Source organism: Cnephaeus nilssonii (genome assembly GCF_951640355.1).
Source record: "Cnephaeus nilssonii genome assembly, chromosome: 4".
NCBI lineage: Eukaryota > Metazoa > Chordata > Mammalia > Chiroptera > Vespertilionidae > Cnephaeus > Cnephaeus nilssonii.
The window spans coordinates 68,937,248-68,951,654 of NC_137075.1; the positions used below are offsets into that span (position 1 = coordinate 68,937,248).

Genomic DNA, 14,407 nt, shown 5'->3' on the forward strand with positions numbered 1-14,407 from the left:
TGATAAATACAGCATTAGTTACCACTAATAACCAAGTGCCTGTTATACCTACAGGGAACTCTCGCTTGTCCTTTTTTCGTGGGAGCTGTGGTGCTTGTGCTGATCCTTCTGTATTTTCGCTAATCAGTTTTGAAATACCATCACCATTTCCTAAAGAGAATCATGGTTAAAAGTTGAAGAACCATGCAAATAAGTACTTTCCTTAAAAAACAACTTTCCCTTTCCCCCACTACTTGTTTTTCAGTTTTACAGTTTACATTCAGGTGTACAACATAGTGGTTAAACAAGTATATACTTCACAAAGTGATCGCCCCACTCCCCCATATCTCAAGTACCCACTTGGCACCATATTTAGTTATTATAATATTACTGACAATATTCTCTATGCTGTATTTTACATTCCCGTGACTATTTTATAACCAGCAATTTGTACTCTTCATCCCTTCGCCTTTTTCATCCAGCCTTCCAAATCACTCCTCACCTCTGGCAACCATCAGTCTGCTCTCTATATTTATGAACCTGTTTTTATTTTGTTTGTTCATTTGTTTTTGTTTTGTAGATTACACATATAAGTGAAATTATATGGTATTTGTCTTTCGCCGATTTATTTCACTTAGCGTAATATTGGGTAGTCCTTTATTGGGAAATATTCTCTGCCAGACAAGTTAAAGTATCTTTTGCTCCTTTCTCTGGATTCTATACAGGTAGCATAGCATCTTTAGCAGTGATCTAAATGCATGAAAACAACAAATGTCTTTTCATATGTGAGAAAAACAAAATCTGACCTATTGATGCTGATATTCAAGGCCTTTCATAATTGAACTTCATTCTATCTTTTTGGTCCAATCTCCCAGTACATACCCTTTAAAAGTTCACACTTCTACCATATTAGACTGTATTTCCAACACATTCAAATTTTCCTGCTTCAGTGCATTTGTTCATTCTTTCTTGTTCTCCAAGAATGCCTGCCAGCACTGGCTCCACCTACTGAAGGCTCACCAAGCCCTTAAATACTTTGCAAGGGCTCACTTCCTCTCCCTTATCCTTATCTCTCTCAGATATCTCTCATCCTCTATTGCATATAGTTAATTACTGTAGAAGACACTTATACAAACTGTCTTGTCTAATGTTATATGTACATAGGTATAACTTCTACTATAGATCCTGAACTGCTGGATGGCAGAACATCCATTCATCTTTCTAGATCCTGCAATATTTAGTGAGGAATCAAATTAGGGTTGAATTGGACTGAATCTATGTATAGCCCACATATGTGGAATTTTAAAGAAATTTCACAAAGATTTAAAGACTAATAAAATTGACTAAAGAAAAAAGACATTCTTTAAAACATGACCAAAATGACTTTCTTTTCAATTTTCACTTTCATATATTTGCCCAGATCATAATATCTAGCTGTATGTACTCCAGGGCTGCCAATACTGCTAGCCATACCAATAGAGGAAGTCTCAGCTACAGGAACACAACTTGGGCTACTCTGTCTTCTGAGAACTTGGGGAGCTCTGTTCTCTGAATCAGGGCAACGTTTTATAGTTGATGATTTTTCTTCATCTAGGAGGTTGTCTTCAGGGTAACTGTTTATTCTTGGCTAGTGACAATAAGATACAAAAGTACTTTAATAAATTTGAATATAAAACAGTAACACTTCATTATCATTATGTATCAAAGACTTTAGGGGGAAGAGGACATGCCTATTTTTCTTTCTTCTATAGAGTTCAATTCACTGAACTATAAGCAAAGTAAGCAAGAGTTGAGTTACTGTCTCAACATAGCCATAAATTTGCCATGTGATTTTTAATCAACCATAGCTTAAGTTGATAAAAGTTTTATAACTAATAAAATTATGTAAATAAGGCATAAAATATTTAATATCTAGAAACAAGCAAGAAAATGACTTAATGAAGTATGACTCTACTGAAATGTCAAATTGTAGTAATAAAGCAGGAATGTAATGATTCCTCTCCATGCAGCCAAGTATTTTTTCAAGTGAGTAATAACCTATTTTTGCCTTTTTCTAATAGCTATTAAAATCTTATTTCTTATGAAATATTCTTTAATATATACTTTACATCTCCATATCACCTCTCAAATAAAACTGCATCTAAAATAATTTTTAAAAATTCAATAACATTATTTTAAAATTTTAATTACTTTCTTATTTAAACAGATTTATTATTTAAAATCTATCAACAGCTCACCTTAGGAGGAAGGGGAGGTGGTATTGCCCGTTTTGAGGTTGATCTAATATGAAAAGAAAAATGCAATTTAGATGGTGATAAATTATCATAACATAGATACACTATTAAATGTACATTAAAATCTATTTATATTTAGGGAACAGAAAATACAATTAGATCATGGTACACAGTATTTTAAAAATCTATAAGAAAACCTAAGATCTCATTCTGTCAAACTGTATTAGTATAACAAAAAAACAGAGATTTTTATACACTGAAGAAAAGGCTTTTTTACTTTAGAGTTATGGTTGGCAACAATTAATATATAATAAAAACTAAATTAAACTTAGTAGGAAAACACAGAGCCAGAATCTTAGAGTTGAAACCCACAGTGAATCACAGTTTCAAATGGCCATATCAAGTCCTTTGCTGCTCTAATTGGGGGTAAACAGATCAGCAACATTGGCATCGCCTAGAAACTTTTATAAATGCACTTTCTAGCCCACTGACTCAGAATCTGCATTTTAACAAGATCTCCAGGTGAGCATCCAGGCACATCAAAGATTGAGAATCATTGATCTAGCCTACTGGTCCCATACACTTATCTACAGTCACTACAATCAATTAAAAAGCTTTCAGGATTCTTTAATTCCAGTCCCAAAGACTGTGTTCTATAGACAGCGTTGGCAAACTTTTTCTGTAAAGGGCCAGACAGTAAATACTGTAGGCTTTCCAAACCATACAGTGGTCACAACTACTTAACTCTTTTGTTGTATCATGAAAGCAGCCATAGATAATAAATAAACAAATGAGCATGGTGATGTTCCAATAAACATTCATCTATGGACACTGAAACTTAAACTTCACATAATTTTAGAATATTACAAAATATCACTGTTTTATTTTTTTCAATCATTAAAATATGTAAATACCATTCTAGTTTGTGGGCTGTACAAAAAATACGCAGTGGGTAAAATGTGGATTATAAACCAGTTTACCAACCCTAGATTATAGGTCTAATATGGGAGCCCAGGAATCTGTATTTCAAAAAGCTCTCTAGGTACTGCAATGCATAAACAGGTTTGAAACAACTCACCTAGGCTACCCCTGTCAATTACTGAGGGAAGACAGGTCTAGAATATGAAGTAACTACATTGCAGAGATGAAACTGGGACTTTTTTACTTCCACTATAGTATTTTTTTCCCCCATGATGTCTTGTGGTTCATCTTTCAGTATATTAACATTACACATACTATATTCTAATTTAAAGTGCAAAAATCAAAAATCTTAAGAATCTACACATAATGCATTTTGGTAATAAAAAAAAGTCAGAAATTTTACAAAGACAAGAAGCCTCGTACAACTTTTTGAAGAATGTAAATGAAAGCTTATTAGGATAAATCACATCCCCACCCCAATACTGCTCTTATGTAATCAAGTAAAATAAAGTTTTATATTAGTGAACAACTTACTTTCCAGTACTTGCACCATCAACAAAAGGATTCCACTGTAGTACAAAGTTTGGGTCTGATGATACTCCCTGTGGAAGTAAAAATTTAGTTTAAAATGTTACCTTAAAACAAATACTAATTATTGTATTTGATTAAAAAAATAATTTAGTGTCATGATTGCTAATCATCTTGGCTTTCAATCAATTTTTTAATCTCCAGCTAGATTAACTGTAATTTGACATATTTAGGTCAATGACTCATCAGTTGGCTAAAATTTAGAAAGTCCATAAACATAATATATATAGCTTCAAGTGTAACAAGCCCTCTTTACCAATAAGCTCATTTGGTCAGAAGTAAAACGGAAAAACCTAACTTTGAATCATTTGCATCACTACTCCATTAGCACTGAGAACTAAACATCATACTATCATTAATTTATTGTGCTATTATTTTTTCCTACTAGTTCAGACATTGAGAGTTTATTATACAGCAATGTACAGGGTGGGGCAAAAGTAGGTTTAATTGTTCATATGGAAAATAATACAGTAATTAAGAAATAATAATACAAGAATAAATTCTGTTTTGTGTACTCACAACTGTAAATCTACTTTTGCCCCACACTGTATATAGTAGAACACCACTTCTAAAGGTTAAGTAAGATGAAGAGGTCCATGAACAGAAGACAATTACTCTAGAAATTATTCTTTTATTAATATAAAGTAGGTTAAGATAATATCGAGGCTGACTCTAATAATATCTTGTTCTATCTACTTCTTTCCTTTCAGATAAGGAAAGAGTTAACTAAATAGTAATTGCAGAATAAGAGCAATAGTTTAAAAATAACCTATATTAACAGATAACTATTAAAAATAGTAAGCCAATGCAATAATGTACGACAAACCAAAAAGAATCAATAAGAAAAAAAAATTCTGAGAGCTTAAAGCTGAGTATCAAAATCCATATACAGTACTTAATAACTTCATGCAAGTTCTTCAAAAGACCTCAGAAGGGTCCAAATAAATGGTTAAAATGTTATATTACACATTTTACCCTAGGAAAAAATACACCTAAATGTAGGCTTTTTTGAATTTTAATGTGTAAAGTACACTATCAAAATTAATGCTTAAGAGAACATTACTTTGTTCCATGGCCAAAGTATGCCTAACTATAAGTTTTCTCAAATTTTAGTGTGTAAAATACTTTAAAGTCATAATTCCTACCATTTCATCCCGTGCCTCTGTTTCTTTTCTCAAAGGAGGTTCAAACTGTAACTTGTCAACTGCAAAATATATAATAGATATTCAAAAAATCTATTTTACCGGAAAGTAAGAGAGAAGAAAGGAAAGAAGAAAAGACAAAATCTCTCTCTCTTTTTTTTTTAACCATAAGAGTACCCCTTACTTTATGTTTACCAAAAGAAAGTAACAATGTGGAATCATCCTAACTACTCTATTAATTCTTGGTCTGAGTCTAAAAATTAATAGCACTTTTTAAGTATAAGAGATTTTTAAAAACTAAGAGTAGATGACAAAGGATTTTAAAAGATTTAAAAACACTTTAAGGATGTTCTCTAGGCTGTAGACTCTGTTTTGAGACAAATTTAAGCTATAACTTTATGGTAGGGATGAACCACCGACCCCCAAATTACTTAGAATTCTCTAAAAAAAACCCCACAAGCCCTGCCTGGTTTAGCTCAGTGGAGAGAGTGTCGGCCTGCGGACTGTAGGGTCTCAGGTTTGATTCCAGTCAAGGGCACATGCCTGGGTTGCGGGCTCGATCCCAAGTGGGGGGCGTGCAGGAGGCAGCCAATCAATGATTCTCTCTCATCATTGATGTTTCTATCTCTCTCTCCCTCTTTCTTCCTCTCTGAAATCAATAAAAATATTTTAAAAAACCAACAACCCACAAATGATACTTAGTCAAGTTAAATGTTACAATGGTATACAGGAATTTAATATTATATTTTGATAAATGTGTATTTTATTTGGCCTAGTCAGAATGATTTTAGGATTAAGAGTACTTCTTTTATATGAAATGTTCTAAAACAGAGAAAAGGATGGCATATTACTTATTCATAAGATACACAGAATTTTAAAATTCTAAAATCTAATGTGTCTAAAAGAAATTAAAATTAAGGCCTGGGCCCAACCGGCATGACTCAGTGGTTGAGCATTGACCTGTGAACCAGGAGGTCATGGTTTGATTCCTGGTCAGGGCACATGCCCGGGTTGTGGGATCAATCCCCATTATGGGGCATGCAGGAGGCAGCCGATCAATGATTCTCTCTCATCACTGATGTTTCTATCTCTCTCTTCTTCTCCCTTCCTCTCTGAAATCAATAAAAATATATTAAAAAAAATAAAAATAAAAAATTAAGGCCTGGGGTGGGTTGGGACCCGGGTGAAGGAGGGCAATGGGGGGATAAATGGAGGCATCTGTAATATTCTCAACAATAAAAATTAAAAAAAAAAAAAACACAAAAAACCACCAATTGCCCTAGCTGGTTTGGCTCAATGGATAGAGTGTTGCCTGGGGACTGAAGGATCCCATGTTCAATTCCGGCCAAGGGCACATACCTGGGTTGCAGGCTCAATCCCCAGTAGGGGGTGTGCAGGTGGGCAGCCAGTCAATGATTCTCTCTCATTATTGATGTTTCTATCTCTCTCTCCCTCTCCCTTCCTCTCTAAAATCAATGAAATATATTTTTTAAAAAGCCCCAATAAACAAATATTTAGTCAAGTTGTAATATACAAAATCAATGTGCAAAAATCCATTGCTTTCCTGTATACTAACAACAAAACTTCAAAAAAAAAAAAAAGAAATGAAAAGACAAACAAAAACAATTCCTTTTGCAATTGCAACCAAAAGAATAAAATACCTAGGAATAAACGTAAAGAATATGAAAGACCTATATACTGAAAATTACAAAGCATTATTAAAAGAGACTGAAAAAGACACAACAAAATGGAAAAATATTCCGTGTTCATGGATTGGAAGAATCAACAGTTAAAATGGCCATAGGAATATACAGATTTAATGCAATCCCCATCAAAATCCCAATGTCAGTTTTTAAAGAAATAGAACAAGAAATCATCAGATTTGTATGGAACTACAAAAGCCCCTGAATAGCCAAAGCAATCCTGAGAAAAAAGAACAAAACTGGAGGCATCACACTATCTGACTTCAAATTATACTACAGAGCTACGATTATCAAAACAGCATGGTACTGGCAGAGAAACAGACACACAGATCAATGGAAGAGAATAGAGAGCCCACAAATATATGGGCAGGTAATTTTTGACAAAGGAGCCAGAAACGAACAATGGGGTAAAGATAGTCTCTTCAATAAATAGTACTGGGAAAACTGGACATCCACATGCAAACAAATGAAACTGAATTACAGTTTGTCCCCATGCACAAAAATTAATTCAAAATGGACCAAAGATCTAAATATAAGACCCAAAACAGTAAATCACATAGAAGAATATATAGGTACCAAACTATGGACCTGAGTGGTAGAGAACGTTTTATGAACTTGAACCCAAAGGCAAGGGAAGTAAAGGCAAAAAATAAATGAATGGGACTATATAAAACTGAAGAGCATCTGCACAGCAAAAGAAACTTACAACAAAGAGGCAGCCAACCAGACGGGAGATGATATTTGCAAACAGTAGCTCTGACAAAGGTTTAATTTCTAAAAGATATAAAGAACTCATAAAACTCAACACCAAACAAACGACCCAATCAAAAAGTGGGCAGAAGACCTGAAAATACACCTCTCCCAAGAAGACATATGAACAGCCAATAGATATATTGTTCTATTAGATATAGAAAAGATGTTCAACTTCACTGGCAATTAGGAAATGCAAATTAAAACTACAAACTACAATGAGATACCACCTTACACATATTAGGAGTTGCTATTATTAACAAAACAGGCAATAACAAGTGTTGGAGAGGTTGTAGAAAAAAGGGAACTCTCATTCACTGATGGTGGGAATGTAGACTGGTACAGTCAGTATGGAAAGCAGTCTGGTGATTCCTCAAAAATTTAAGAATAGAGCTATAAGAACTTGTATGCACACATATGAGCATATCTAATAGACACAGACAGGGGAGGGGCCTGGCGGCAGCTGGGGAGAGGTCAATGGGGGAAAAAGGAGACTTGTGTAATGCTTTAAACAATAAAGAATTTAAATTAAAAAAAAATGAATAGAGCTATGATCCAGCAACCCCACTCCTGGGTATATACCCAAAAACCTCGAAATCATGTTTCACAAAGATATATGCACCCCTATGTTCACTGCAGCATTATTCATGGTGGCCAAGACATGGAAACAACCAAAGTGTCCTGCAATAGAGGACTGGATAAAGAAGATGTGGTACATATACACAATGGAATACTACTCAGCCATAAGCAAGGATGAAATAGCACCATTTGCAACAACATGGATGGACCTTGAGAACATTATGCTAAGTGAAATAAGTCAGAAGACGCTAAGAACCATATGATTTCACTCATATGTGAGGTATAAAACTGAAACTCATGAACACAAACAGCAGTGTGGTGGCTGTCAGAGGGAAGAGGGTGGGGAGAGAAGGGGATACTAATATAAGGTGACAGATTTGACTTAGGATGGTGGACACATGGCTACAATATAACCTTATAACCTTAACATCAGGAAGGCCTTGCTTCACATAACACAAAACCCCAAAGCTATACAAGAAAAGATGTATAAATTAGACTACATTAATTGAATACTATACAGCTGCATAAAATAGAGAAAGCTTTATAATGGAACATCAACCTTGCTACTTTTCTGTCTGGTATCTGAAGCCTAGAGATTTAACTTGGGATTACGTAAGAAGGTAGCATAATAACATCATCAATCTGGGACTAACAAAGAGATAAAATCTTGAATTACTGGTTTAACTATAAATAGACAGGACTGAAACAACTGATATGGAAGGATATTTCTAACTCTCCATTGACCTATATTTCTGATGCTGTATCCAGAAAGCTAGAAATATTTGGGTTCAAGAAAACTAATCTGAAATGCTCATTTGCAATAATTCTAATTAACCTAAATACTTAATAAGTTATCTTCCTCCATTATGGTTTATAATTTTATTTATATCTTATTGTACTATAAACTACTTTAAATCTTTTTGAAACAAGTATGCATATAAATCAATATACCCATACTTAAAACTTCTTTGCAACTCTATTTTCTAAATTACTATGGCTAAAATGACAAATATTGTTGATACAAAACTTTTATCTGTCAATGATTTATTGAATAAAAATCAATTTCCTTTTATTTGTTTATTTAATCCTCACCTGAGGGTATTTTTCCATGATTTTTTAGTGAGAATGGAAGAGAGGGGGAGAGACAGAGAGAGAAACATCAATGTGAGAGTGAAACATCAAGAGACACATCGACTGGTTGCCTCTTGCACACTCCCCAACTCAGGCTGGGGATTGAGCCTGGAACCGAGTTATTTGCCCTTGACTGGAATCAAACCTGAAACCCTTCAGTCTGCAGGCTGACTCTCTAACCACTGAGCAAAACTGGCTAGGGCAATTTCCCTTTTTAAACATGCATTTTAGAAAAGACTCACATTAGTGTTAATGTTAAACTGCCTAAAAAACTAAAACCAAGCCAAATATCCAACAATAAGAAACTGTTCAACTATAAAGTTGATAATTCAATGAACAGGATGCAACCATCAAACATGGTTTATAAAGGCTAGACTAATATGAAGAAAATACTTAAGTAAAATTTTATGTATATTATAAATTCAGCCACCTAAAAATATACATGGAAAAGCATGAAGAAAATTCAGCAAAATATTATCTGTGGGTTGACATGAGTGATGTGATTATAGGCAATGTTGATTTTCTAGTTTTTCCTCTTGCAAATTTTCTGCAATGGACATATATTACCTTTGTAATTAGAAAATGAAAAACTATTTTATTGCAACCCAAGGGAATTCCATTATAAACCAGAAAAGCAACCTCTATTTTAGAGGTATTCTGATATGTTAAATTATGTAGCCTCAACTGGTTTGAGACTTTATTATTCAAAAAAACCACAAGAACACCCAGCTCAACCCCCCAAACCACCAATTGAAAATATATACCAAACACATACAATTTATTTCTGAAGCTGTCCGTTCAGCTCTGGCATTCCTGTTTGTAGATCTAATGGTATGACGAATGATTGCATGAGGCTGTGGATATAAGCATACAGTTAAAAATTTTATTTTTCAATTAGTTTATATTCAATATTATTTTTTATTAGTTTCAGATGTACAGTATAGTGGTTGGACAATCATATAATTTACAAAGTATCCACCCAATATTTCAAGTACCCACCTGGCACCATACTTATTACAACATTACTGACTATACTAGAGGCCAGTTGCAGGAAGATTCCTGCAAGAATAGGGCTTCCTGCGGCCGGAGCGAAGCAGAGAAGGGAGCAAAGCCTGCCTCGGCAGACTTCGCTCCCTTCTCTGCTGCCTTGCTCCCTCCCTTCTCCGCTGCTTCGCTCCCTTCTGCAGTGCTTGGCTTCCTTCTACAGTATTATCTGCCATCTTTGTTGGGTTAATTTGCATACTCACTCCTGATTGGCTGGTGGGCGTAGCGGAGGGATGGTCAATTTGCATGTTTCTCTTTTATTAGTGTAGATTCCCTATGTTGTACTTTACACCTCCAAGACTATTTTGTGACAACCAATATGTAGTTCTTAATCCCTTCACGTTTTAAAAAGAGATTTCAATGATAAAGTTCAGTTTCTCTTTTTAAATTAAACATTCACTTATCGACAAACATGACTACCTACTAATAAATTATAGGACAAAAATTAAAAAATATAATGAACACCAAGGTACTTTAAAAGTTTATTCACTTAGCCCTGGCCAGGTAGCTCAGTTGGTTCAAGCATCGTCCCGATATGCCAAGGTTGCAGGTTTGATCCCCGGTCAGGGCCCTTACAAGAAGCAACCAATGAATGCATAAATAAGTAGAACAAATTGATGTCTCTCTCTCTCTCCCCCCCTCTCTCTCCTCACCTTCTTCTCTCACTCTAAAAAAAACAACCCAATAAATAAAAATTTAAAAAAAGTTTATTCACTTATTCTATGTCTATACTGTATAAAATATATGAGATTCAAAGAAAGCCAGAGATCTTCAAAGAGTTTATAGTCTAGGAAAACAAGACACAAATACTTATAAGATTAGAAAATGGTAAGTGCCATTCATTAAGAAGATTATTACTAAAAAAAGATTACTATTTTTTTTTTTAAAAAAAACATGTTTTTATTGATTACAGAAAGAAAGGGAGAGGGAGAGAGAGAGAGATAGAAACATCAATGATGGGAGAGAATCACTGATCAGCTTCCTCCTGCACGCCCCACACTGGTGATCGAGCCCGCAACCTGGAGTTAGCTATTATTTGGCTATAATGAAGATTAAGTGAAGAGATGAAAATGCTGGAAGGAGTCTGAGGATGAGCAGGATCATCAGGATTGTCAGGTTACGGCTCTTAATTTTATTTTCTTGGCAAGGTATTTTTTGGAGATTTTACAGAGAGAGGGGGTGGCATCACCAGTCATCTTTAAGAGTAGTCTGATAGCCCTGGCTGGTGTGGCTCAGTTGATTGAGCATTTGAGCATGGTCCTAAGCACCGAAAGGTTGCTGGTTCCATTCCCAATCAGGGTACATGGCAGGTGGGCTCAATTCCCAGAAGGCAGCCAATCGAAGTACTCTCTCACACATCAATGTTTCTCTCTCTCTCTCTCTGAAATCAATAAAAACATTTTTTTTTTTTTTAAAAAAAGAATAATCTGGCCCTAGCCGGTTTGGCTTGGTGGACAGAGTGTCAGCCTGTGGACTGAAGGGTCCCAGGTTCAATTCCAGTCAAGGGCACATGCCCGGGTTTCGGGCTCGATCCCCAGAGGGTGTGCAGGAGGCAGCTGATCAATGATTCTCTTTCATCATTGATGTTTCTCTCTCTTTCTCCCTCTTCCTTCCTCTCTGAAATAAAATATATATATATATATATATATATATATATATATATATATATATATATGTAAATATATATAAAATATATATATATATATGTATGTAAATATATATAAAAAGAATAATCTGATGAATGTGTAAGGGGCATGGTGGGAAGAAATACTGGAATCAGGGAGACTAAGTAAGAATATTGTAGTAAATCAAATGAGATGCATACTACTTCCACCCTTTTGTGTAAGTTCCTGATTCTTTTGAAACTATGCCTTCAGCTCAACCCCTATCAAATTTCTGATGACTCCCATTCACTGATTACTCAGACAGTGCCAATGTTTTTTTTTCTCTATTTCAAAACCCACCATCATACCAACAGACTTCAAAAGCTCACTGTTAAAAAACAAAAACAAAAACAACAACAAAAAAACCCCCACTGTCCTTAAATTTTCTGACCTCATCTCTAGAGGCATTCTTCAATGCATTCTCTACTCCTAAGATCCCACCCTGAATCCTGTCATTCATTCTGATATAGAAATTCACACAATACTCCAAACTTCTCATCCTTTCTTCTCATCCACTCTCTTATTTGTCCCCATTAAACTTTATAATGTTTACATTAGAATCTCAAGTCCATCAATCCATTACTTTTTCACTATCAGAATTTTTCCTAACTTCACTTTTCTTCCTACTTAGTTTATATCAGGCAGACCACAACTGCAATCTCTTGCCAATATTCTAAATTCCCTTTGTCTCAGGGTCCTTCACTACACTAGCATGCCAAAATGATAACTCCAGATGAATTAAACTAGCTATTTTTGTGTTTACATCTGGGGTACAAATCACTGCTGGATGAATATTACACAGCAGAACACACTGAAAATCTCTCATGTAAGGCTTCAGCTTTGCCCAAAACACTTCTCGAGTCACTTAACCCATAAAGTCACCTCTACACACCTCCACACTCTTCAAACCCATCCATATTCCTACCCACCTTTAGGAGATAACCTTGCTACTAACCTCACAGAGAAAACAGAAACATCAACTAGAAACCTACTACCTACACTGTCAGCTACCCTCTCTATTGCAAGGGAAGTGTTTTTTTCTTTTCTCGAATTCAGCCTCTCTTTCCTTCTCAGGGATGTTGTCTAATTCATCTTGCTTCTCGTGGTTCTTCTATCTCTATCGGATCCTTTCATAAGCACTTTATCTTGCTCAAACTTTTTGCCACACATAAAACAGTCAATAAATCCCCTATGAACTCATTTTTCTCTAGCTATCGCTCTATCCTACTCCCCCACTTCCCAACTAAATTTCATAAATGAATTGCTATACTTATCTTTCAAACTATTCTAATCTAGATTCACCTCACCTTTTTAAAGTATTCAAATTCTACCACCCATATCCAATGATTTCTTTAACTCAACTTCAGTATTCTAATTAAGACTTTCCTTCTTTATTTTAATGTTCTTTATCAATCCTTTGCCATTCCCCTTAGCTTAATTGATTCTTGAATTGTGGGAGAAATCTCAGGATGCTGTCCTAGGCCCTCTTCTTTTCTCATTCTGCACGCTTATTTGGGTGATCATACCTACCCCTTAGGGTATCAACTACATCTATATCTAATACCTTTCAAATTCATATCTCTAGTCCAAACTTTTCTCTGCAAGCTACAACCACATAACCACATAGCTCTCTCACTTTTTATGAGATTTCTCCATTTGGAAGTCTTGTGCAACATTAAGATTACCATATATAAAATGAAACTCATCTTTCTTCCCAAATCTTTTCTAGTCAAAATCTGGAATAACCCTTTTCTGGAATAATTCTCCTCCCCCCCCCCCCCCCCCCAATTCTCATGTCTTCATCCCATCACCGATTCTCTCATATACAATAATTTTTTTGTTTTGTTTAGTTAATCCTCACCAGAGGGTTATTTTTTCCATTGATTCTTTTAGAGAGTGGAAGGGAGGGGAAGTGGAGAGCCAGAGAGAGACACATTAGTATATGCCCTTGACTGGAATCGAACCCTCAACCCTTCAGTCTGTACTACTGGCCGACTTAACCAAATAGGCTAGGGCTCTCATATAATTCTTGAATTAGTTCACTTTTCTCCATTCTTGCTCTACCACCCTAGTCTAAAATGCCATTATCTCTATTCAGAATAACTTCCAAAGCCCCTTAACAGGTTTTCTGGAATGGAATTACCATTCTGAAGTTATAAAGATCTTAAAATGCGTATCTAATTATGTCACTCCTTTACCCTTTAATAGCTTCTATTGCCCTTAGGCTAAAGCCCAAAATTTTCAACATGGCTTGAAATGGCTAGCTCTATAACTTCCTCTCTCACCACTTCCTTCCTTGTTTTCTGCTCTAAGAAGGCTGACTTATCTCTAGTTCATCAAATACACTGCTTTCTCTCTTAATCACCAGGCCTTCAAACATACTATTATTCCCTCTGCTCAAAACACTTTTGCCTGTTCTCTTCCTCTAATTCAAGTTACCCTTTAGGTTTTTAGCATACATATCACTTCTGCAGTGAGTCCTTTCTTGTCCCTATGATATGACCCCATAGCATCTTGTATTTATCAATCCATAATAGTTATCACACTTGTAAATTATTTGTTTATATTTCTGAATTTCCTTTGAGGGCATATACATTCTTTGAAGGCAGGAACAGTGTCAAATCTCATAGACCACTGTGTCCCCAACTGCCTGGCACAAGGTTTTTTTTATA

General features: G+C 35.2%; 1 protein-coding gene across 1 annotated transcript in view; it reads right to left on the reverse strand.

The window, feature by feature from the left end:
• The window catches only part of MAP4K5 (mitogen-activated protein kinase kinase kinase kinase 5), a 109,441-nt gene that overhangs the window by 31,869 nt on the left and 63,165 nt on the right, over positions 1–14,407 (reverse strand). The window contains exons 14-19 of the mRNA XM_079768429.1: positions 9,803–9,881; positions 4,868–4,926; positions 3,669–3,736; positions 2,217–2,259; positions 1,453–1,606; positions 53–150 (exon numbers count right to left, since the gene is read on the reverse strand). Of these exons, the coding sequence (XP_079624555.1) occupies positions 53–150; positions 1,453–1,606; positions 2,217–2,259; positions 3,669–3,736; positions 4,868–4,926; positions 9,803–9,881 (501 nt within the window). The remainder of the gene's footprint in view (positions 1–52; positions 151–1,452; positions 1,607–2,216; positions 2,260–3,668; positions 3,737–4,867; positions 4,927–9,802; positions 9,882–14,407) is intronic.